We start from the raw sequence: 26559 nt of genomic DNA, 5'->3' as shown, positions 1-26559 counted from the left end.
TAATTTAATGTAACATCTTATTTATTTGTTGAGATTTTGTTCTTTTCAATTGATTTATGATTCAGTAAATGCTCGAGTGATTTTAAGAAAAGCTCTGGTCTACACTCAATAGACGTATTTCTTCTTTGAAGAACAAAACTCCAGCTTTAGTCTTCACATTTTTAGTTTGTATAATTGGGTGTTTTTTCCACTGGGGAGTAAGAGTTCTACCTAAAAACACCAAAACCTTAACAGCCTATTATAAATAGAAAGTCTCAGCATGGCTAAGTAAATAGAAATATTGTCACTGGGTAGTAAAGAAAGTCAAGGTTCCCTTTCTTCCTTCCTCAGCAGTTGAGCAGACATGAACATAAAATTTTGACTTTGACTAAGATATAGAAATTCCCCAATAACATTCTAGTCTTTATTGTTTTGTGTCATTGGAGTTGGCTGTTTATTTTTTTTCTTACAACTTTATTTTAAAAAAGAGAGATACATGTATAGATTTTTAAAAGCATTTTGGCATAAAACTATATAAACATATTTTTGTCAGTACTTAATTTTTTTAAAGGTTTGATAGTATGCATTGAAATATTACTAGTTATCATAAGCATAAAGTATATGTAAAATAAAACGTATTATGGAAATAGTCAAAGTTTTTTTGGTGTGTATAGATTAGACACAATGATTTTTAAATACCAAAAATTGCCACAAGGCTATCTTCTTAGCTCTTATTAGAGTTGGTTGTTTATACTGTCAAGCTGTATTTTTTCGAAGATTTCTGTAATGCATTGAAATTGCAATGTTGACTCCAAATAGATATATCATATTTTATCTATCTGCTTGTCTGCCGACCTGCCGCCTTTCTCTTTCCTCCTTCTTTCTATTATTCCTTCTTACCTTCCTCCCTTTCCCTTCCTTCCTTTCATCTGTCTGTTCATCCATCCATCCATCCATCCATCCATCCCCCCATCTATTCATCCACCCACCCACCCATCCATCCATCCATCCATCCATCCATCCACCCACCCACCCACCCACCCACCCACCCATCCATCCATCCATCCATCCATCCATCCATCCATCCATCCATCCATCTACCTACCTATCTACATATCTAGCTATTTCATCTGCCTTATGTTGAAAAGTTTGGTTAAGAAATATGATCGATAATGGATTCCAGAGATATCTGTCTACAAAATCATAAAACAGTTTGAAATATCTTAGATAGTCTGTATTTTGTTATGGCCAACAGAAAATACTTAAGTCTAGGAAGTCACTGAAAATAGACTTCATGAAAATATTCTGAGAAATGTCTTTTCCATTTAAATAACTGCTCAGTTTGCCATACAATGTAGTTGTTCAAACTCTCCTTTCCTTCTTCAGACTTACAAGAGAACGCAGTTCTTCCCAACTGCACAAGGATTCTTGAAGATTAAGATATCGGATTCTATTTTGTTGTCTCTGCCCAATTCCTATAACAAATTCAAGAAATGAAGCCCTGACTCCTGTAGACCTTGTAAGAGTCTACTTTTCTGTGTTTTATATCTTTGTTTTACAAAGCCATCTTGATGAACTTCATATCTCTTAGATGTTTGCCATTGCATTATCCAAGCTAAACAAGTTATAAAAATTACACTAGAAATGCTTCAAAACAAAGCAACTAAGTATTTCCTCTATACTAGCCTTTTGATGTTCTTTTCCAACCTAATTTTCTAGCTCTATTTGATCTCTTCCAAAATTTCTCATTAGTAAAGTTCCATTAATTCACCGACAAGCTTGACAACAAATCTTGTGAACCAACTGAACCTTTTAGCAGGGCCCTGTAATTTGACACTAAATTTGTCTTTAATTTCTATTAATGCCACTCGGCTAATCTAACACTGCTCAGTTGTGGTTCCCTTGAGAACATTTCTCCCTCCCCAGCCTTCTGTGCATTTGCCTCTGAATCTTGCTATTGCCTTTTCTTATTGAAAGTCCCTGAAGTGTTTACTGGATCTAAATTCAGATTTCTATGTTGAGTTTGAACATTTGGCACTGAATGCCCTCATTCCCAAGATTAAAATGTACGGTCATCTCTGTCATTTACAGAGCTAAGGATGGCTTAGAGTTAGCAAAGTTGTCAATACATGAAACCTATCATTCTTAGAAATGATTTTTCTATCCTTCAGTTAACTTTGACGAGACTAGTCTACCACACCTTAATACTTATGCTCCAATGATTTGAGTTCAAAGCCTACAAGCAGCTAATTTGACCATCTTTGGAATTCTAAATTCCTAAACATTAGGGTGTATTACAATAGCAACTTTGAACAAGCTCTCACAGTTCTATTAAAGTTTCACGTGTCAAAACTATATATTTGCAGAATTTTTTCCACCTTAATGGCTGTATCACAGCTTTCCTTAGTTAATATTTTGTGAGAACATTAAGCCTCTTGCAATGCCTTGGGTGACACCACCCATCAGAGTCCGAGTGGCACCTCCCATCATTCTTCTTGTCTGCTTATGTGTATGGCTATTTTTCCTCAAGAAATAAGCCCTAGTACTTCCACTGAGTTAATCTTCTTCGTCTTTCTTAACCTGAGGAGCTAAGACGGCCTAGTTCAAACCTGAAAATACTTGTGGCTTTTTCGGGCTACATGTCTAATGAAGCCATAATTTTCTGCCCCAAGTAATTTTTATAAATAGTGTCTGCTTTCTGGTTTATGAGTATACGAAAACAGTATTCTGAAAAACATTTGGCAAAAGAATTATAGTTGTTTGGCATCTGGAAGCAAGAAAAGTTAAAAAGATACTATTCAAGGGAGTGAATTTGGTGAACCAGTTGAAAAAACAGCTCTATATACTTGATTTCTAAAAGCTCCAAATGAAGCTAGAATGTGATTTGAATAATTGTTTATTTTTTATATTTCTTAAGTATGTAACCAAGCACATGCATCATTCTTGGTCTTTGGCTACTCATGTGGGTTCCATGATTTTCAATGATCTTACTCTCAGTATGAGTTTGTTCAGTAGAGTTCGATACAAAGCTGACTTATATTTTACACATATATATATATTAAACCTTGTTAAAATTATGTATTTATTTAAATGTAGGAGTAGAAGAGTGTATCAGATCCCTCTATGTGATTGCTGGCAGTTAAATTCTGGACCTCTAGAAGAACAATTAGTGTTCTATTGCCCATCTCTCCTTCACCAGCCCACATATATATACATATATATATATATATATATATATATATATGCATATGTATATATGTATTGTCATCTGTTACATATAAGAATTAAAATTTCAGGTAAAATGAATGCATTAATAAGAAGATGCATATGTGTAAAGGTTATGAAAATTAACATGGATCTTATGTTTACATGAACATTTTTATGTATCAATATTTCATATATGAAGAATTAAAACTTCAAAAAAATACTATTTATAATCTAGCATTTTAATTTATGAGAAACATCCATGTTTTTTCTAGAGTTTACAGTATAAAAGATACCTATATCTACAGGTACAGATAGGGATAAGCAATAACTCATTTATCTATTTTTAAATCTGTATATTTTTCTTCTTACTCCATAGAACTTCAATATAAATTTGGCGAAAGACTAAATGGGCAAATGAACCTTAAAACTCTGGGGACTGAGATTAAAAGGCAGTACTTTCCTGAGGCCTTTGCTCTGGGTCATTGGATCACAAGAGAGCAATATCCCTTTTTATCTTAGTTCCTGAAGAAATGTCTTTCTGGAAATACGATTAAATGTTTTGCCCTCAGCTTTTAGAAAAATGTCTAAGTGAACAATGTGTTTTGTCTTTTGTTATTCTGTGACCCTAATTTAAGAACCCTGCAATACCTTTCTCCTTAAATCCTGGGCCAAGACTAGTCTGTTTAATCTAAATTATACTCTTCTGCTCAGACAAAGAGAACAAAACCCACTAAGAATTCTCCCTTTGTCTCTCAGCTTCCTTGAAAGCCACTTCAGTTTAGGGCTTTGTAGCTGAGCCATGTGGTTCAGATACTTTGTTGTATATATTCATCTGCTGGTTTGAATCAGTTTCTGGCACTAAATTGTGCTATAATGCAAATCATTTTATAGATATCTTCAAAGGAAAATGCCAAAGTACACAAATTTGAGGTACATAAATAGTTTCTAATGTTTGTGTCTCTGTGCAGTTCTCAACTGAAAAATAATTACTCTTATGTTTAGTTTAAAATAGCAAAGACAATTTCACACATATTATTCTAGACAAATTAAATAATCATAATGTTATTTTTAGGATATTTATATAAATATTGACAATTTTTTGTAACAAGGAGTTATATTTCAAATATTTGTAGATTATTCCCAGATATCATAAGTTAACAGAACTGTGTAATCTTACATAATTCTATAAGAAAATTTACTTGCTCTCATATAAAAGAGTTAATGGAAATTTCAAGGTATTGTCATATCAATTGTCACTATTGATTTTTCTCTCTTCAAGATAACACAACGAATGCTAATCATCACTTTCAAAAATATACATGACATCAGCTAGGTATGAATTAATTTATGTTCTTTCTTTGCTCACATTTATACATGTATTTATGCATGGTATAAACATGTATATGTTTATGTATGCATGTGCACGTGTGCACACATCTGTGTATATGTTTATGCATGCATGTACATGTACATGGGGGAGAATTTGAGATTGATGTTGGTTATCTTTCTTGCTTGCTTTGGGGTATTTTGATTAATCTGGATATAGTCTGGCTTGCCAGCTCATCCTTGGACCTGTGTTTTCTGCCTGCACTCGTCAGTAGAATTATAATTAGGTTCTAATACCCATTTGGCTTTTACGTTGCATTCTGGGGCCTCTTTACTGTAGATCTCATATTTGCCTGATGAAAGACTTACACAACAATCTTCCCAGCCCCTTAGGATTTTTAAAAAGAAAAAAATGTGTAGACCGGTGGCATTTCTAGATTGTCACAATGAATATGATGTAATTGTAATATTTAGCTTATTTTTTAATGGTAATCCTACAAGGGGCTTATTTATTATTGTTGTTTTTGTTGCTGCTGCTGCTGCTGCTGTTGTTATTGTTGTTGTGGTTTTCAGAGATATGAATGATTAAAAGGGAATAGTAGAACTGTCTAATGCCTAAAGCAGTGAATTTGAGGTTAAGCTTTCTCAAGATTAGCTAATTCTTAAAGAACCACAGCCAGAATTTATTCCAAAGGTTTTTGGTTACAATGTCATTAGATATTCTTTCCTGCTTGGATGCTTACAGGGCCTTATAATCCTGTTAGCTTGGTTCTTATGGTACATAATAATCTATCAGTCCACAAGAAAGAAGAAAAAGAGAAGGATGGAAGGAAGAAAAGGAGGAGATAAGAGAGGGAGCAGAGAGGGGGAAAGGGAAGGGAGAGGATCAGGGAAGGGCAGAAGAGATTGGAAGGGAAGAGGACAATTTATGAATTTAGAGAGGTTTTCAGACATCCCACTTTGATGAACTTAGACCATATATTGTCATGGGCAAAAATCTAAGAACTTGAATAAACTGGAGGACTGTTTTCTGGTTGTATTTGGTAATTTATACAGGAATATTAGATTATCTCCTTTTTAATTGGTCAATGCTGTATTTCCTAAAGTTTTGTACTCTCATAAAACTTGGTAATGCAATACCTTGAAAAACTTAAACACAAACTCAAAGCTATACCTCTAGATAGATAAAGGCACAGGCTGTAAACATCCAAATCTTAGAATGTAGATCTGTTTGGGAATCAGATGAGTACAGAGGTATCTGCTCACACTTTATACTAAAGCTTTCCCATGAACTTCAGAGACTACAAAAGTTCCTGGCAATAATACATGGAGGTTAAGAACACTGAAGTAACAACAGAGAAGGAACCCAGCCTTGTTAGGGCAGTGGCCAACCTCTTTGTTAATAGATCACAATATTTAGATACATTTGCCCTTAAGAACTAAGTTCTTTTCCACTTTTAGTTTTCTTTACTTCATATTATAAAATCTTTTGCATGGATTTAAGATTTTTGATGTAACTGAAGTAAAAGCAGCTTCACAGATGCCAACTAATTTTTTATGTAAAAATAAATAGAATTGCCCCTGTCATAACTTGTCTATTCTGATGTCTCTACTTTGGAGTTCTAATGGCTTTTCTAGCTTCTTTCTTTGTGTGTAAGTTTACATCCATGGTTTACTGCTAGGCTCATAGACTGTGTATTTGTGAAAATTCTCTCAAATGACAATTCTGGTTAACTATATAACAATTTGAGTGTATTTGAATTCTTCTATATAAAGCCTCCTTTTTCATGTGGTATTCTTTTATAGGTGCAATTGAAAGTAAACAGACAGACCCTTATGACAGAAGTTGGTGTGCATTCATGTCTTTATGTTCCAATATGGACAATATGATCACGACTCTAAATTAAAACCGGGAAAGAAAACGCCACCACTTCTCACTGTTTTGGGTTAGCACAGAGGGATGCACTGTAATGTTGTCTGTAAGGCACTGAGACCTAGCTGTTATTTAGCATTCTCTGAAGTAAACTACCTCCTTATAAGCCTCAGTGGCGATTGGGGCCATACCTTCTGTTCCGCTGTCATGGTTAGACTTTGTAGACGGCCAGTCATATTACCTAAACTCTTTTCAAAAGCTGCTACAAGGTGAGCCTGCAAAAACAATCAAGCAAAAAAAAAAAAAAAAAAAAAAAAAAAAAAAAAAAAAAAGGAAGATGGTTAAAATGTGTCAGAGTCTCATATGGATAGGATAAAGCCCCTTCACATTATAAAGTGTTTAATTTCAGCCATTCCAGTCTTTGCAGGACTGTGACCAGCACATATCTTTCCCAGAGAGATGCTTCTTTAACACGTATCTGCATTTCCACTTTTAAACTTTGGTTTCCCAAAACTCGGTGTTTCAGTCTTTTGACATTTAATGTGAACTTGCCTTCCAAAGAAGGGATGGTATTTTGCAAATAACACCTTCTGACTTGCATATCACGCAGAGATCTGACACCCAAAATACCGAACAAATTTTCCAGCTGCCAAGTTTTTAGAAAGAAAGGGCCCGAAAGGAGGTCACTTGAATAGACAGTGGACAAATGCTCCCCATTTTCCAACTTCCGTGATGACCTTTGAAGATATTGTTAGCTCTTCTATTGTACGGATGCTCTCCTTCAAGTGTCAGACATCCACTGACAGCCAGAACATTAGCTTTTCTCTCTTGCTACTTGCAAAGAACTGCCCAGGAAAGATTTGTCTTCACTCTCAAAATGCTGTCATAAAAGCTCCCGCCCTCCACCCACCCCTTTCAATTCACTTCAACTCAAGGAATAAGATCTAGGCTAGCAGGAATGCATGTGGCCGAATTTGACATTATTCTTCGGTGGATTGGGTGTTTTATTTTCAATTTTAGAGAAGTACATACATTGTAGTATATGACCGTCACACTTATGATTAGGAATGAGTGGAGGGACAGCTGTAAACTGAGCCAATTCCTACTGTGTTCAACAACATGGGGTGCAGCTTCTCAGCATGAAGAGGTGTCTCACTCATTCCTGTGACTTAGGGACAACTGCAGACCTAATGTCTCAAACTAATATAATATAATGTGCTCCTAAAGGGATCTAAAGATAGAGTGTTTTTCTAATCTTAACATAACAAAAACTAGATCTGGGTAGAATCTGGTTGATTTTGGCAAAAGTTTGATTTTTTTTTTCTGGAGGAAGGGTAGCTGCAGAAAGGCTAATGGGGTGAGGTACCACCTCTCAAATCGCTAACACAAATCTCCCCAAGGAATCGGGGATCAGATGATTATTAGCACCCGCACCCTCAGTCCTGAGGCTCCTCAGAGAGTTGCTTCTCACTGATACTAAAGTTGGGGAAAGCAGTTGTAGAGAATACTGCCATAGTCAACTCTGTGAATACACTTTATTGTCTTGGTCAGTTACTGGGATCTTGCCTTTCCTGTGGTAAGCATTAGATTGCTGCTAAGTCGGCTGCTTTCTTGATACACTTTACATCTAAGTCTGCATTCCTAGGCACTGTGTTTTAATTTGATCAAGTTTAAAGACCCCAAATTTTATCATATGGCATTCACAACATTTTCCTTTTAATATTACATTAGAAACAAACCATCCTTCTTTCTGAATTTACAGTACATTAGCCCAGGATGACCCTTTATATTAATGACAATTCTGTCTTTTCAAAATAATCCAACAGGGTCTATTAAACAAAGGGCTAAATCCTAAAACTAAGCTTGTACCCTGTCCCACATAGGGAACACATTGGAAGAAAAGAAATTATATCTGATTTACAAAATAATCCCGAACACTATGACATTTTACTTCTCCAAAAGTAGAGAAAGCAAGTGTTTAATTATTGAACTGTGGCTCCTCGACTGTATACATTTGAAGAAAATGATTTTATAATTGGTATATATTTAGTCAATTTAATAGGAATTTAAAATATGAAAATGGTATAAAGAACACACTATATGCATAAAATATATTGATTATATATCACAGTATTAAGAAATGATAAAATATTTTATGTTGGATATTGTGTTGTCTAGTCTATGTCAACTTGACATAAGTTAGCGTTTTCTGAAAGGAGGGAACCACAGTAAGAAAATCTCCATAAGATCTACAAGCATGTCTGTAGGACACTTTCTTAGTGATTGAAGAGGAAGGGGCTAGCCCCATGTGGGTAGTGCCATTTTTGTAAAAAAGCAGACTGAGCAGGCCATGGGGAGCAGTCCAGTAAGCAGCACCCCTCCATGGTTTCTGCATCAGCTCCTGCCTCAGGTTTCTGCCTTATTTGAGCTCCTGTTCTGACTTCCTTCAATGTTGAACAGCAATATGGATGTGTAAGCCAACTAAACTTTTTCCTATCCAACTTGATTTTTGGTGTTTCACTGAAGCAACAAAAACCCTAGCTAAGATAAACATAAATTTGCTTCATTTTTTTTTTCATTGAAGGACTAAGTAATTGATTGCTATATATCATTTTGAGTCATGTTATTTTCAATGGAAAGTATAAAGTTAAAATTATATTAGAAAGCTATCATTTTATATCTTCTTGGCTTAGCTTATAAAATTAACTTTGTTACCTTAAAAGTAATTACTGTTAAATTTCTCACCAAACACAAAGAATGAGAGAGGATCAGGGAAGTAAAGGAGGGAATTTCTTCATCAATGATCATTTTTATTACCCTGTATGAGAAGCTCTGTGATATTTGTAGAAGAAAATAAATAAAAATTTCAAGGTGACAGCAGAGGTTACAGGATTGTAATTGTTTTTATCAAATGAATATTTTCCAAAATAAAGGACAAGGTATTAATATGAAATTGTTACTGAGTCTTGTGAGGGGAAGCCTGATCAGCCACTAAGCAGACATGCCTAACTGATGGTTAAGAAGAGATGCTTTTAATAATGGTCATGGGTTTACACTATGTAATGTGATTCACACAAAGAAAATGACTGTGATTTTTTAACAGCAAGATGAAATGCTATTATATATAAAGACTACATTGCACATATTGACATAGAATGAAATCACAGTTCACTTTTTATATAACTATCTTTCTATATATATATCTCTATATAATATATTATGCATTTAACAATTTACATTTGAAAAGTATAGTTGAAGTAAGTTCTATTCTTAATCATCTGCAAAGTATTGTATTTCTCTGGTACTGTATAGAATTTCTCATCAGTATTTCTCACCATTACTAGGTAGAGATAGTCCAAGGAAATTGAGAGTAAGTCAAAGAAACAGCTGAATTATGAATTTGTTTGCTCTATGAAAATATGTTTCATAGAGCAAACAAGTGGAGTACATTCTCAGAAAATATTGGAGCTAAGAAGTGTTTAGTTAAAATATCTACTTCCTGAAGGCCAAATTACCTTTTGCTTCATTACACACTCCTCTGGGAGTGCCTTAGAAAAATGTCGGCAATAGTGGGCTTTGTTTTCATGTTTCAAAATTATCTAAGGGCTACGACTTGACAAGCCCAACCAAAAAGAAAATATTAGAAAGAAAAAGAACACATGCATGTACCCATCCTACTTAGCAGGAATACGTGGGAGAGAGTTGCTCCAGAGAAATCTGGCTTATACATGTGATTCTGTGTGTCAGCACAGAGATGGCTGGGATTTTACTCTGCTTTCTTCTATTTGCCGAAGGGATAATGACTCGGAGAGGTCCAAGAAAGAACATATGTCATTGTGACCTTGCTTTTTCCTGAGATGTTCTTGCAGAATATACTTTCTATACATTCCTATGTCGCTCAATGCAACTGTTTTTAGAGCAAGTCTGCAAGACATGAAGCCCTACTGTGTGCTGGACTAAACTTTTTTCTGCTAGTCAAATGAGAAGAGTGCCCACTTGATACCTTCCTGATTGACCACTCTGTCAGAGTCCACTGAACACTGACAGAACAAGATGAAAGAGGTTTATTAATGTCAAGCCCCAGCATGGAACACACAAATTGCAAAAATGAATTTAATCAAGCCGAGTCCTTAGGACCTAACACGGGTGGTCATAGATTAAGAGGAAGTGAATTTTTTTTTAAATGATGACTAAATTTATTAAATGCTCATAAAAATCTCTTTTGTGCAGTCTACCTACTATGTGTTCATGGAGAAATCCTTCCTGTGGATATCTCCACATTTCACCAAACACAGCAGTCTAAATAAGTTAAGTAAAGACTAATTAATATAGGTAGGCATTCAGGTCATAAACTATATGACTTTTAATAAAAAAGATCTGCCTTTAATCACAAATGGAAATTGAAAAACAAAATAGTAACAATAACAACAAAAAGCTAAACCAATCACAACGAGGCCTCTAGGACTGAATGTAGCTCAGGTGATGAAATGCTTGCTTTGCCTATACATCTGAAGTACCACAAACACAGACAAACATACAGCAATTAACCGTGATCTTCATGGATAAGCCAGTAGCTGAGACTTCCTCATTGCTCATAACTGCAGTCCAATGTGTCTGTGGCTTTTATACTGAGCCTTGTCCTCTGCCTATAAATTCAGAAACTAAGTTCTATAGAATCAGATTTTACAACACTCTCAAAACTACCTCTTTGATATTTAAAGTTAGAGAACCACCATGAAAAAAGGAATGTTATTTTATAGCAAGGTTTAAAAAAAAAAAACTATGCTAATTGTTAGGCATCTCCTAACAGTTATTTATGAACAGTACTTGTCTATCTCAAATTAATGTTATTTCCCTGGAGTTAAAGCATAATGTTGACTCAGACATAGAGGTAAAATTAATTCACCGTGAGTGAAATGACTTATTTCCTGAGGATTCATATTACAATGTCACACACTATGCTCCCACACCTGTTCATTTTTGATATGTCATGCTTAGTCTAGGAGAAAGGAAATCTCCTTGGAGAAGCAAAGAGGCAACAGGGGTAAGAGAGGGAGACGTCCAAAGCCACACAGCAGGCGTGAGCTAAGAAGATGGAGGGCATATGGTGGCATAGCAGGGGTTTCCGCACCCACTGCTGTGCTTTCTCACACTACTGCTCCTTAGGACTGGGCACAATGCCACAAGCTCTCCCGTGTTATAGCTGCGCTCCTCTGAATCCTCCTGAGAGTGGAGAAAGGCATTCAATAGAAAAAGGTGAACTTAATCGGAAGTCTTTGTTGTCTCTGTTTACACGGATGTAAGGTGCTTTAGTGCCAGCAAATGTGGATTCTTCTAAGCTGCTCTAAGAAGGCAGCCGACGTTATCTTGAGAGAGCCGCACCTCATGTACAATGGAGCCAAGCCATCATATTTAGAGTCGAGTTATTTTATTTTAGAATGTATTGTAGGCTTTGTGAGTTGCTGAAAGAGACCGGGCACAAGAATGTTATGTCTTCCAAAGGCATATATCAATAGCCCTTATTACATTTGGCTTGAGGAAATTTCCTCCATGTGGAACGGCAAAAGTACGACCTAAGGGGTAACATTTGTAACTCTTGTTGGAGTTTGTAATTTTCTAACTTATGCACTATGTTTGTCATTCCTGTTGTTTTTGTTTGTCCTGTTTCACCGTGCTGTCACTAATCTAGTCAGTCACACACTGATCAGTTTGGATTTATTATATTAACGAGGGCGAAGAAAGTCTCGATTTCATGTGAATTCTTCTCTCCAGCACCTTATATCCCACAACTATAGAGCATTCCCTGTAATGAGGTAAGGCTTTGTCCTGATATCTTTAAACAATAAAAGGCAACTTACATTGGCTGACAGCTGAGACGTGAGGGTAGCAACTTTCTCCTGGGAAGCAACCAGTTCTCTCCGTAGCTTATGGATTTGCTGTGCAATTAAAAAGGCCAATATATTCAGTGAGCCATTAAAGGGAAGCTTTATTACAAGAAACTAAGTATGGTAAACACAGATGGTCCACTAACAACTCCTTTAGGAGGGGTGAATGCCAGCTACACCATGGCTCTCAAGTGCTCCTTATGGAGAGGGGACTGAATTTCTTAAACTTCCATGTTGGGAAATAAAATATGCTCATCAAACTGTATAATTGCTTCACCTTTTAAGTCATGTAGGACTCATGAAAGAGTTCACGGCCTCTGTGGATTCTGTTCCTTCTAAAACATTATTGTGATTAAAAAACGCGAGCATAAAATAATCTTTAAATCTACACATTGTTCTTGATTTTTTTATGTAAATGATTCACCCAACATTTATTTTTCTGAAAAATCTCAGATGTGTACCACATGTATTTTAATGTTCTACATTTTGTAAGATTTTTCCAAAGTATAGTATAAACAAAACCTTGATTTAAATACTTAATCAGTCCATATTTGCAAACATTTATTTCTTCTTATACAGGATATTACCATGTAACATGTAACCCAAACTGTGGTCAAACACGTGATTCTCCTGCCTCAGGTTCTAGAGTGCAGGAATTATAAGAATGAAATCTTAATGAAAACTAGATTATTTCTATCTAACACTTCCTAGAATGACTTTATTCACTGACCTAGTATAAGCTCTGAGCAGAAATATTTTGTAAATATCTAAAGTATAAAATAAATATTAAGCAGGTTTCTTAATATGGACTTTCTCTTTAACACCACAGACACATTATTAATACTATGTCATATTTAGCATTTCAGTTAATCATGTCTCCTGTTGCCAGGAATCACAACCAGTCATTAATATGGCAAGAGTTGCAAGCATAGAAAAATTGCTTCTGAAAGTATATTTCTGGTCTCAAGAGAATCTAGTTCTTTAGATGCCAAATAATCTATATTGATGCCTTCCTTTAAATCAAGTCTCCTATTGTTGGATCTGAGCAATCTGAATGCTTTGTGAGAGTGAAAGGACATTTAGGATGTAGGCCATTAAATGTATTTTCCCCTCCTACATAATACATGTTTTTTAAAGAAACAATGATCAGTATCAAGAGTGAGAAAAGGGGGTGACACATATCTCAATTCAGAAATACTAAACATTTATACAATTTATCTGCATAATGCCATAAGAGAAAAGCAATCATCAATATCATCTGGCTGCAAATACTGTGACCTAGAACAGTGATGTGCCTGAAGGATGCACTAATGCAATAGTGGCACAGATGTTATGGGGGTAACCAACTATTTGTTAAAATTGGATTGTAGGCCCACCACTCTATTAGATAGAAGCCCGACCCAACACTGTTAAAGTGGCTAAGAACCTGTGACTTACAGTTCAGTGGCCTAGGGCCTATGATTCTGCCAAATAATCATAGCAATAAAATGGCCTCTAATGGTGACATTCATGCATGAGTTCCCTACTCAGTCCTCATAAGAGAAGATTCATGCAATGAAAGGCATTCAGCACAGAAACCCACAGCTGAAAAATGTGCCGAGTGTGAGACTTTTGAGCACTTGGTCTTAAATAGTTGTTTTCATCAAACTCCTCTTACGTTTCAGAAATCTGAGAAGAGGAGGAGGCAGAAAGGTTGTAAGAGGCAGAGGTGATAGATGACTCCAAGACCCAACAGGACTGACACACTTAGGAACTCATAGACATTCTGTTTCAGGAAGTAATGACTTCATTGTTATTTCTATTTTTAATATGGAAGTACTTCTCAGTCCCTGTGAACATCTTTTGAATACCGATACTGGGGCTGTTTAATCCCAGAAAACAAGGCATCTTTTACCTTTTAGTCCAATACAAACTGAAAGAGGTTTTTCTCATCTTATAGCTTCATTTTATAATTCTTGTTCCTGTAACTTATAACCCAGAACACTGCAAATCAATTTACTTATTTCAAAGTTCATGACCTCCTGTGAGTATAAACAGCAGAAGGAGGATTGGATAGCTACTAAGACATACAGGTGCTGCTACATTTCCAATCCTCAGTAGATGTCTCATGACCCAAACCAAAATCTTTGCCAGATCTATAAAAGAAGTTTCAGTGTAAAGAAAAATGTATGTCATCTATACTGTCAGTACTTTTGTATATATTTTGCTACTGGTGTGTGTGTGTGTGTGTGTGTGTGTGTGTGTGTGTGTATGTGTGTGTGTGCGTGCGTGTGTGTGTGTGTGTGTGTGTGATGACCCACAGGTTGAGAACCACCTCTTTGAAAGTTTATGAAATGAATTTGGTGGGAATGATTTATTCTGCAAGGTCATGTTCAAGGTATTTCTCTTCTCTGCAGCAGTGCAAACCTATAAGGGATGTTTTACTCAACCCTGAATAAAGTTAAAGACTCATGTTTAACTTATGTGTTTGTGTGTGTCCGTGTATGTGCATGTGAATGTGTTGTATCCTTGTGAGTGGGAGCTACCATGACTTGTGAGTATTAGACATGTGTGATCCGCTCTTCTGCAGTACACACTCATACTTGCTGAGCCATCTCTTCAACCTCCATGAATAAAGTCTTAATTTAGTCGCTTTGCACTCCTAGGCTAGGCCATGATTTTGTTTTTGTTTGTGCGTATATTTTAACAATGGCAAAGAACTTCCCATCTAAGCAGACGGTTGACTTTTTAAAAATCTTTTTATTGAATATTTTTAGTAGTTACAATTTAAATGCTACCCCCTTTCCACCCTCGTGTGTTGATGTCATAAATCATTGCAATCAGGTATGTGCTTGTGAAATGCATCCCTTATACTTAAAGGAGCGAATCACTGTCATGTCACACACAGTGGGCAGGGATCGTGCTACCTGTGTGGAAAAGACCTTGTGCCTCACACTCCATACTTTCGTAATTCCTAGTGTGTCTCTTGGGTAATGAGGAAAAGACGGTGAAATAGATATGTGGTTTTACTACACCAAAACAAAATTCTTTAACGAGTTAGTGAGTGGCAGCTAGTATAGATAACTTCCTAGTTGCTGAGCTAAGACTAGGACAAAAGAGGAGAGGAGAGCTCGCTGCCAGAACTTCCTCTCAGATTCCATCAGAAGCAGCACCCTGGCCACAGATGAATTTTTACCATTAGTCTTCTAGTTATGCTAGTGAATCAAGCACCCTCTGGTGGCCACGAGACTGATTTCATCCTCAACTGAGGCTGGTTTTCAAAGATTAAAATGGTGCAGATTTTTACCTCTGAATGAGCCTTCTCTTCAGCCTGTAAAAACACAGAAAAATAAAAAAATAAAACAAAGAATGATTTAAATTAGGAAATTAAGATTAACTTATTCTACTTGTAGAAAGGAATAAAATATAAAATACCTTAAAGACATTTACAACGTTCACAACCTAACATAAGAATAAGCTATAAGTATAACCAATATAATAAAACAATGTACTATAGAAAAATGGATATTTGCATATGACACAAAGTATTTAATACGATAAGTACATAACACAACACAAGACAGTAAAAGATTATAAGATCTACAGAGACCATTCATAAACAAACCTTATACTAAAGATATTAAAGCCTGTGAAATTAAAGGACAAGTGGGGTGTACAGGGAAAATCTGGCCATTATTGCGAATAGTACAAAGTAAAGGTTACTAATTCCTCCTTTAATTTCCCTTAATGGTTATTAAGCTTATTGGTAGGCACATCAACTAAACAACAACATCCATCGTTCTAAGTTGGTAATAAAAGAGACAGATGAATCACATTGCCTGTGCAGCTTATAGAAATGAGAATTGCTTTGCAAAATGGCAGGGTGTCATATACTCTACTATAGAAGACTCTCGGGACTTTTTTTTTCCCCGCTCTTCATGCTGGGCTAGGAAATGCCAGCAAATGAGTTGTGTGCACCATTACATTTGGGAGGCTGCAGCAATCTGGAAAGAACTAGAGAATGTGTAATGTTGCTGAACAAAAATCATTATGCCCATTGCCACCTGCAGAAAAGGGGCTGAAAACAAATCTTGTCACCTGTTTTTGTTATGGAGACACTTTGTGATTGGTTGATGTATAAATGTCTGGATTTGTCTTGGCTGTCTTCTTCCAGAAAGAACACAGACTCTCTCTCTCTCTCTCTCTCTCTCTCTCTCTCTCTCTCTCTCTCTCTCTCTCTCTCTCTCTCTCTCTCTCTCTGAGACACACACACAGTGAGAGAGAGAGAGGGATGCACACACATATGCATGCACACACACATAATGCAAATGGCACAATTATCTGGGTATATATTGTTCACAAGTGTCTCTTCTAACCTGAATTTCATGTTTTCCTTCTTTTTTTACATTTTAAGAATGCCACAATATGGTGTCCACAGTCTTCTAACTCTAACAATGAAGTTTTTTCATAAGAAAACTGTATTTAAAAGCAATTTTGACATTTGTCCTGCTCATTTTATGTCTTGATTTTAGCTGCTTAATTGAAGATTCTTGTTTTTTAAAATACTAGTAGTTTTAAGTTACTACATGTGGTTTTGGGTTTGGCTCTGTAGTATAAGTAAAAGAAAGTCATTAACATGTTTAAATCTTATTAACAATTTTCTTCAACTGTCTACTATTCTTTATATTATTAGTTTATTCTGATTATATTCTGCTTTTGGCTGGTTCAGATTACATTAAAGTTATAAAAACTCAATAAATAATTGATGTGCCTTTTAAAGAGATCTACCTTATTTAGATGAAGCAAAATATAACCTTCACACCAACATGTTTTCATTCAAATAACTCCAAGATACGGATGTTGGTTACATATTAACATGCTACTTGGCATGGATTTTCTCATAGCTGAGTTTTTAAGACCTATTATTTCTTAAATCCTTGCCTGCTTTCATATTCCATGGTTATTATCATAAAAATGAAGAGATGAGAAAAACATAATATTCTCTCTCTCCCAGTGGCTTAGAAATGAGTTTAGTGATATTATAGTGGAATTTGATCACATGATGTTTTTGGCGACTTTTATAAATCAAGACTAACATACTAAAATGGCAGTGAGCAATATGAAATGTCCTGTCTTTTGATTTGTAAAAATAAAGTATCATTTGATTTCTGTATTTCTCAAGACTTTTACAGTTATGTTTAAAAAAATCACTTCTTGGGATTATCTTTGTGTTGATCCATTTCTGAAGGACATACACTGGCTTGCTTCTCATGAAATCAGTGAAAATCAGAACATACAAGAAAATGGGATCAGTAAAATGTTCATATTTCACCAATGACAAATTCTTCTGTAGGGATCAATACAAACAGTATCATGCATGTAAAAACATGAAAAAACTCTTAAGAATTAAAAGCTGATATTCACACTGATCTCTAGACTACCCTTTGCTTTGTCATTTTAGTGGATACAAATATTAGGAAATATAACCATGACAACCAGGAGCACAAACATCTTCAATGTAAGGAAGACAGGAGGAGGTGGCAGGGGCTATGGAATGTGTAAAAGCCTTAGTTGTTACCTAAGGAAGACTGCGAATGCAGAGAGTCACCCGACTGTCACTTGATATTTTCATTTATGTCATTAATACTGAGATGGGACTCTTGTTGTTGACATAGCTATCCCAGAATTTGCTAGATAAACCAGTCAGTCTGGCCTTGAACTCAGAGATCTGCCTGCCTCCTGAGTGCTCAAATTAAAGGCTTGTACTGTCATATACATCCCTTAAAAACACAAACAGGCAGACAAACTAAAGACAGGATTTGGAAATTTATATTTTTAGACAAAAACACACAGATGACAGACTTTCCAAGGTCACACTTTGGTCAATGACAAGCCTGTGATTTTCAGCTTGCAAAGAGCCTATAGGCAAGGAAGTCAGTACACATAGGAACATTTGGCTACTTGTCTGACAGTCCTTGCTAACTGTACCAGGCAAGAGTGCAAATTTTGTCTTTACTTAGCATTCCTAGGAAGATATAAATGTTAATTATCAATTACTGTTAAAGTGCATGGTATGAAAGGCATATTTGTAGGTGGATTCTGCTATGGGGGTAGAATAGGGAGTCAGATATCTTAAAATAGGAATTCTAGGTGGTTTTAAGTCACCATGTGGGTTCCTGGAAGTTAACCAGGTCTGCTGCAAGAGCATAAAGTGTTCTTAACCACCATATCTTCTCTCCAGACTCCATGCAATGGGTTTGAACATACTGCTCTTCATGTATGCCTTCCAACCACCGTAGTGGGCCTTCCTATTCCTACCTTTCTCTAGCTTCCAACCCTTCACTGCTTCACTGTTGGTTATTAACAGATTCTAGAGGAAAATTCTCTTTCGTTTGTTTGCACTGCTAAGCCCACCAGTCTTCAGCTCTTCTACTGATAGATCCCAAGCTATGGCTACACAGATTGCCCTGGTTAAACTCAATAAATCACAAAACGAAACAAATCCATATGAAAGTGAAAGGTGGTTTCCAGACCGAAGGGTAGCGAGATTGGAAGGAAGAGAGAGATGATCCTGTCTTTAACTGATGGTCTGCACTTTAATGTCATACACAAAGCAGAAAATAAGCTAGGTTAACTTATAAGCAAAGGCGAAATTATGAAGGAATATATATTTATATATCTGTATACATGTAGCAATGATGACGGAAGCAACCAATCAAGATAATATACAAAAGTGGGAGGGTCTTGGAGGGAGAGAAAGGGAGCAACAAAGAGAGCAGGATATGGGAAGTGGGGACTCAGGGTGATTGAAGTATGTTATGCATACATATAAAATGTAATAAAACCCATTATTTGTGCAATTAATGAATGCTAATAAAATGGGGAAACGTGTGGATATAATTTGATTGTCTTTAGAGCTTAATTGCTGAGTGCAGGGACAAAGGGTGTGACCTCTTCATGACCTTTCAATACAAAAGGAAAGGCTACTCATAACTTCCGGCTTGATGAGACTCATTATCTGTTTAGAACACCCCACTGAAGGAATCTTCCCAATCATGTAATTGCTTAATGGGTGTTCCAAAGAGAAGGAAAGGCCTTCAAGGACAAACATCCTCACTTTTGCAAAAATTAATTATAGTCTCTCACACCGGGGAAGCTGAAACACTCGTATCCATCTCTTGAGAGATAATTTTAAAGAGGAAACTCCTCTCAGAAGGTATTAATTTTTTTGCTAATTGGAAAACAAACAACAACAACAAATATTTCTAGGTCTTCGAGGTCCTATGGACACAGTCTTCTCTTTATAGAAGCTTAAAAGTAATAACTGAAGAGTATGCTGTAAAGCAACTATTATCTGTGAATGAGAGAGGAAGACAAGATGCAGCCTGGACACAGGGTGGGGCATAAGGGTGGCTAACAGACTGTGTCACACTCCAACACAGTTTATGATGGTTTAACATGTATTCACTGATCATAAAGAATACACCAAAGTCAAGTGAAAGGCATGTGAGCCGACCACTGCATGGCCCTATATTCCTAGGCAGCTGATGTATAAACATCAGTTCACTTGGTCATCTGTGCCCGGCACAGGCGGGAAACCAGAGCGCACTTACCGTAGAGTAAAGAGATGATGTGCTGGAGACCAGTGACAGTGAAGAGCCATGAACTGGAGAAAACAACAGCATGGTTAAAATAGCAAAGTCGACTCGGAAACCCCGACTTTTACTCAAAGCATAGAGAACAGGTGGCTAGTGACCCAAAATAACCGCAGAAGACTGGGTTATGAAAAGAACTTGACTGGAAAAGTTGTAGAGACCCAACTGTCATGAAGCCACATTTACATGCTGGTGGTATTCACTCACCAAGTTACAGACAGAGGTAGTGGGCACAAGGCTCATCGCATGCTTTTATTTGTATTGGAAGCTGTAAAAATGTCCCACATGTAACAAACAGGAATCTAAAACTTCTAAAAGGCTTTGTGTATCATCAGGTTTACTGAATATCAGTTTCCTAACATAAAGTTCCAGGTTCAGATTTCTTTTTTCTGCATATTTTCAAGGGAATAAGTACCTGATTCAATTTGCTACCTCATTACTGTGATGAAGTGATCACATTCTTTGAATTGGGGAATCATTTCTTCATAAATTTCAATAACATAAAAACATTTTTTTCTTCTAGATAGAGATGAAAATTTGATTCTGACTCATTGGTACGTATCAAATGCATGGTTATCACGAGTGAAGGTCTGCCATTACTTCTGAACATAACATGCATTAAACCCAAAAGCTAGGTAAAATTATGCTTAATTATGTTTGCAGAAAACTCCTTCCTTTTTATTTCACTTATGCAATAATGCTGCTTTTGCTTTTAATTTGTCCCCTAAATAAACATTAACGAACACATGAAATACATAAGATCCTTGCAAGAGCCTGGTGTCATACATAAATAAGACACAACCCTGTGTGCTCAGAAAAAAGTCAAAAGGTACAGTGAGAAAGATAACCATCACAGAGTCATCCACACGCTAATGAGGTCAACTGTGTAGTTCAAGGGAGTAGAAGTTTCTAAGGATTACAAAGGCCTGGTGCTTACTCAGATGGCAAACGATAAAAATTTGAGAGAAAGAGAGCCAAAAGAGTCTTTTCATTTTCATTTGCGAGTGTGTGTGTGTGTGTGTGTGTGTGTGTGTGTGTGTTTGTGTGTGTGTGTCTGTGTGTAAGAGTGTGTGTGTGTGGTCAGTGCATGCACTCGAGTGTGCTAATAAACAGGGTAGGATAGCTTCCTTTGTCACCACAAACCAGAAGAAGCCCCCACCCCCACTGATGCTTGTCTGTTTAAGTAGGAAGCTTGCCCAGGAAGTTCTGGCAGTTTTCCTGTCTCTATCACCCCATAGTAAGCTTACAGGTATGCACAACAGCCGACTTTTGACATGGGCATTGGGGGTTCAACTTAAGCCCTGGTATTTGCATAAAAGCAAAATTATGTTATTAAGATTGTACCCACTATGCCAATTCTTTAACTTCAAGAGCGTCTCCTTTAAAATGTTTATTACTATATAAAGGTTTGTGAAAAGCAGAATGAAAAGTATCCCTGAGGGCTTGGGACAATACTGTCACTTTATTAGGTGTGCGAAGCATGATTCTTTCAGGCAGTCATCTGAAAAGGCCTATTCTTTCTATCCCTACATAGCTCTTTAGAAGAAAAAAAATGACAGGAATTAGCTTGAAGTATCAGAAGGAAGATGGACAATGGACAAAGGACTCCATTGTCATTTGATTCTTGGCACATTTTCTGGATAGGTCTATTACTTTATAGCTTGTGGCATAGTTCTCTTATCTGCTAGTGTGAGCATTGGGCAAGCATTCAATCTAGGCCAAGACTGCCTTCATTCTAGATCACAATTTCAACAGGGCTTAATAGTTTAGCATTTAATGCATGGGCAGGTAAGAGTTCATTTTGCCCATTCAGGTTAGCTTTCTGAAATTCTTATTATTTAAATTTTATGCACTGGGTGCCAAAATTGCCCAGCAATGCTCATTATTCTACTCTGGAAAGTCATTTATTATTAAAAATGAGCACTCTGGATAGTCATCTATAGGTTTAGCAAAGTGTCAAAAGCATAAAGGGCTCCCGTGCAAGTCCATGGCACAGTCCCTTCTAAAGACAGGAGCTGAACGTTTCAGAGTACTTCCATTTGGTGCTCTACACTGAAGTATCGGCTGAGCACCATCTGACACAGGGAGCTCAGTGGTTCTGATATTATGCCAAATAACAAGGTGGGCAACTGGTGTAATGCTAGCATATTAAATTTAGAGTAATGATGGGAAGAACACGTAACCTTCATCATAGCTACTTTAACACAGTCACAAGATATGTGACATAAGAAGATACAATGGAAAAAGAAGGCAGAAGAGCTGTTGTTTCAAGTGCATCTCATCCACATGAGCAGTCTACAAAGGGAATGGAACAGAAACTATAGGTCACAAGGCTAAGAAACTCTTCTGAAGTCAGACTGGAAGCAATTCACAGCTAAAGGCTTCCAGTGCGTTTCAAGGTTTATGGGTGTTGTGATACACACGGTTATTATATGATGGCTCTCGTGTTCAATTTCTCTCTAGTCACTATGGATTGCTGTACCTAGTTTGATCATATTCTTAACTGGAATGTGTTCTGGTCTGCATGCCATATGCTTTCTTCATGGGTAATTAAAAATGATTCATTAAATTAAAGGAAAATGTCTTCAATTAGTATTGATTTTTAGATAATATGTACACTTGAGAACACATGTGCAATTTAACATGTAGTTAGCTTTCTGGTATTTTTGAGTGGATTTGTTTAGAGCATTCATGTGTAACTGTCCAAAATAAGACATTTATTAGACCAGGTAGAAATTTTATTACCATTAGATAAAAATATGAGCTGTAAAATGTTGGTATGACATAAATTCTAAACTATGACATTAGCTAACAGCACACAGATCTAAGATTAGAAGTTAGAAATGTACAATAAATGTATAAAATGATTTTTATGATTTATATGTTTTTACAGCTCTTCACTAAAGGTATCAACTTAAACATTTGTTCCATCATATGACACATAGGTCAAGCCCCTCCCCCCAGCACTGTGTCTATCAAAGAGCATCGGCTCTGTCCCAAACCATTCTATAGCCAAGCACCATTTTAAAAGAAACTGGAAAACTTCTCAATATGTAAAGAAACAATAAATCTATTCAAACTGTAGCAACCTGGACATGAGAATTGCACTCCCTGATCCATTTTTTCCCCTCAAGGACCCTCACGCTGTGAATAATGAAATGGTTTTCCTTTTAGACTTACATGAAGTAACATAATTTTTATCCACCCCAGTTCCCAGCTTTGTTACCTTCCTCCATGCTGTCTCTGAACGAGCCCGAGTGGCTGATGGCACGTGGCCTCTCCTCCAGGGATGTGGCACTGCCACATAACTGGGCGTCATCATAGAGGTCGAAGGAGGAGTCCTGAGCGGGGATGCTGCTGGATCGCATCATACTGGGCCCGGGCAGGTTAAACTGAGACAGGTTGGTGGGACTCACTGGAAAGAGAAAAGAAAAGGCTCAGGGACGTGGACAAACAAGATTAATACTGGGACCTCTCAATTTTAGGGAGCTCAAGATTCTACCGGGGAAAAATCAGAAACAGAAAGCATGAATCTTTCCCCCTAGCACCTCATGGCAATAATCTTGCCAATCTCTAAAGCAACAGAAATCATCACCAACAACTCACCTGGCTGTTTTGTGCTAGAAATATAATAACATGATATTTTCTGGTAAATTATGAAAAAAAAAACATTCTCTTTCTCTCAAGGCTACAGTTTTTATTTTTAAAAAAATAGCTATCACTTTAATGGGAAAAGTATAATGGAAAAGAAAGCAAAATATAAAAAGAAAAATCCAATCTCCACAAAAAAGGAGCTCTTTAGGTGTTTCCAGGCAAAGAGTTGTAGTCATTTTGAACTGTATCGATGTGAGTTTAATAGAGTGAGGTCATAAAGAAAAATAAAATGTGTTTTTCTTAAATAAAATATATATGATGTCTAGTGTGTTAGAAAGGGAATCATAAAAAAAAAAACATTTGCTGCTGGGTCTAAGATCAAACTATCCCAATGAGGTTGTCAAGACAAGCACATTTCAAAGATGTATCTTAAGTGCACAATTTTAAGTAAGATTCTGTCAGTTGCCTTTTGTCTTGTGGCTCTTACAGTATTCTGTGGCTTAGACCAAATGATAATCATCAGCTTTGTTAAGGACATGGCTGATTAAGTCAACAATTGTATCGATAGACACTTGAGTTTGAAATTTGACATAGGAATGCGGCAGAACATCAAGAAACAGCCATCATAAATTTGTCCTATTGTAATTTCTCTCATTTAAGAGTGAATTCATTATTGCTCTACAGGGCAAAGGCCAGGCTCTTCTTAGATAAAAATAAAACTGCTGAGCTGTTAGTACATCAGAGAACCATGTCAGTGATGCTGAATTGATTGGGGTTTTAAAAACGTGCTGTTTTCTGACACATGACACATTAGCTTAATACAATTTCTTGTTCTTGTGATGAGTTAAATTCTAAGTTAGATTTCAGATAAGTGAATGTGTGTATCTACTGTTTATAATGAGTTAGGTTTAATGTTTCACAATCATAAGGAATTGTTGAGACACAACCAGCCACTGAGGGTTTTGTATTGCAGTTAAGTGAAGTGTAGACAAGGAATCAAACACACACACACATGCACACCCACACACTCACACACATGTGTACACACACACACATACACACACACACATTCACATGTGTGTATGTATATATGAACTATAATGAAAAGGAATAAACTATGAATATGTAATTTACAAAACTAACTAAAAGAAATACAAATATACAAAGAATAAAAGAAAGAAATGATTAGAAACAGAGACAGAGACAGAGACAGAGAGGTGAAAATGCAGGATAGACAAAGACACTGAGAGAATGACAAAGGAGGTAAAGAAGGGAGTGACAGAGGAAGACTGAGGTTTACAGATTATTTTCCAGCATATTCTACCATCCCAAAGCAGTGGCCATTACTTTTAAGTCACAGTGGTTGCTGATAAGAGCCAGTAGGTTTACAAAAGGACATTTAGAACTTAAATGATTAGGTTTGAGGTACAGGGTGGGGCACATTAACCTGTCCAGTATGTACATTATAAATTTCCTCTTATAAAATTGATTTCAACCTATGCATGTCCATATCACTTAAACTGTCATAGCAGCATTTAAAATGACATGAGTTCCCTGTTTGGTTAGTCCATGAACACGAACACATCTGTGGAAATGTTTCTTGTACACTTTCAAATAAAACATTCTACCCACTCAAAGGAAAAGAGTGGCGGAAATTAATGTGAGCTTTACAGAAAATGTTGAATTTACAAAGGGTACAATTTTCCATTGGAAACATACCAATACCACTTAAGAATGTTCAATTATAGTGTTGATGAAAGGTTGCCTGTCTTTATGGTTGAACTTAACAAGAAACTTAACATAGCATTTTATTTCAAGAGTGTCCACCACCAGAGAGAATTAAAGTGGAAAAGAGCCACATAGATAAATTTTTAATAGAACTCATAAAAGTAGTAATGTAGTTATACTTCAAAAAAAATCTAACTTGGTCAAAGATCCAAATTTTACTTTTAGCGCATGAGAGAAATACTGAGCAACAACGTGATCTTTAAGGTCCAGTCAGAGGCAGGAGTCACAGCAGATTTTGAAATGGAGAGAAACAGATGTGTCTTACTAAAAGGTGACTGACCTAACTTTGAGTTGAACACACAGAACAAAACTTTCAAATTTATAGAAATTATGTTTGGAGAAGAACATCAATGGGAAGGTGACTGCAGTTGACATCTAATTTATTTTTATGTGCACCCTATTGACTAACTTTTCCCCAGTTGCTAGGGCAAGCTTCTAAATGATTCAAAGACATTTCATACCTTCCCTTCTCTATATAGCTATAAACCAGTGTCACTGTGATACTGTCATATATAAGAAAATCTTATGCAACCTTACTTTAAATAGGTGTATGTGATCTGGACATGTAACTAAAATAACATGGCTGAAAATTCATTGCCATTGTGGGTCAAGGAAGTATCCTTTCTATTGCAAATGATGATAAACCCTTGATGTTCATAAGACTTCAGTAGCTCATGTGGAACCACGGTAAAGATCATTGTCTACGATTCAAAAGTCCTATGGTGGAAAAGAGGGGAACAGGAATGGTTCCGCCTTGGACCCTTTGGGGTTTAAAGTTAAAAAGCTCCATTTGCTGGATTGAGAACTCTCTGTGGTGGCACTGTTGAAGCCATATTTTCTCACCTGACGAAAGATACAGCAATGAGAATATGACATATGTGACTTGGCAAAGAATCAATGTAAAAATATTTGTTGTTGCTGTTATTATTATTATTATTATTATTATTATTATTGTCGTTGTTGTTGCTGCTATTATTATTATTATTGTGTGTGTATAGGTGTGCATTTGTGTGCAGCTATGTGCACTGGGACCTCAGCTGCCAGAGGACACAGGGGGCACTTAGTTACAGGAGACTGTGATCTGTTATGCGGGTACAGGGAAACAAACTTTTGTCCTTTAGAAGAGCAGCTTAACTGTTGAGCCACCTCTCTGGTTTAAGAAATTTTTTTACATCCTAAGAGTGTTCTACATCCTCATTGCGTCTTTTAAATGATAACTGACATATTTAGATATGTGTCGGTGTTTTCTCTATCTTCTCTGTTTCTGTGATAT

General features: G+C 36.4%; 1 protein-coding gene across 3 annotated transcripts in view; it reads right to left on the bottom strand.

Moving 5' to 3' along the window:
* The window catches only part of NAV3 (neuron navigator 3), a gene marked incomplete at both ends in the record, with an annotated part of 293999 nt that overhangs the window by 41035 nt on the left and 226405 nt on the right, over window positions 1-26559 (bottom strand). For all 3 annotated transcript variants that reach the window (XM_080934946.1, XM_080934947.1, XM_080934948.1), the window contains 5 exons: window positions 6577-6660; window positions 12244-12321; window positions 15557-15580; window positions 19863-19915; window positions 23131-23319. In XM_080934946.1, the coding sequence (XP_080791072.1) occupies window positions 6577-6660; window positions 12244-12321; window positions 15557-15580; window positions 19863-19915; window positions 23131-23319 (428 nt within the window). The remainder of the gene's footprint in view (window positions 1-6576; window positions 6661-12243; window positions 12322-15556; window positions 15581-19862; window positions 19916-23130; window positions 23320-26559) is intronic.

Source organism: Micromys minutus (assembly GCF_963924665.1).
Source record: "Micromys minutus genome assembly, chromosome: 22".
In the NCBI taxonomy this organism is placed as follows: Eukaryota; Metazoa; Chordata; class Mammalia; order Rodentia; family Muridae; genus Micromys; species Micromys minutus.
This window is presented reverse-complemented; position numbering and strand designations above follow the sequence as displayed.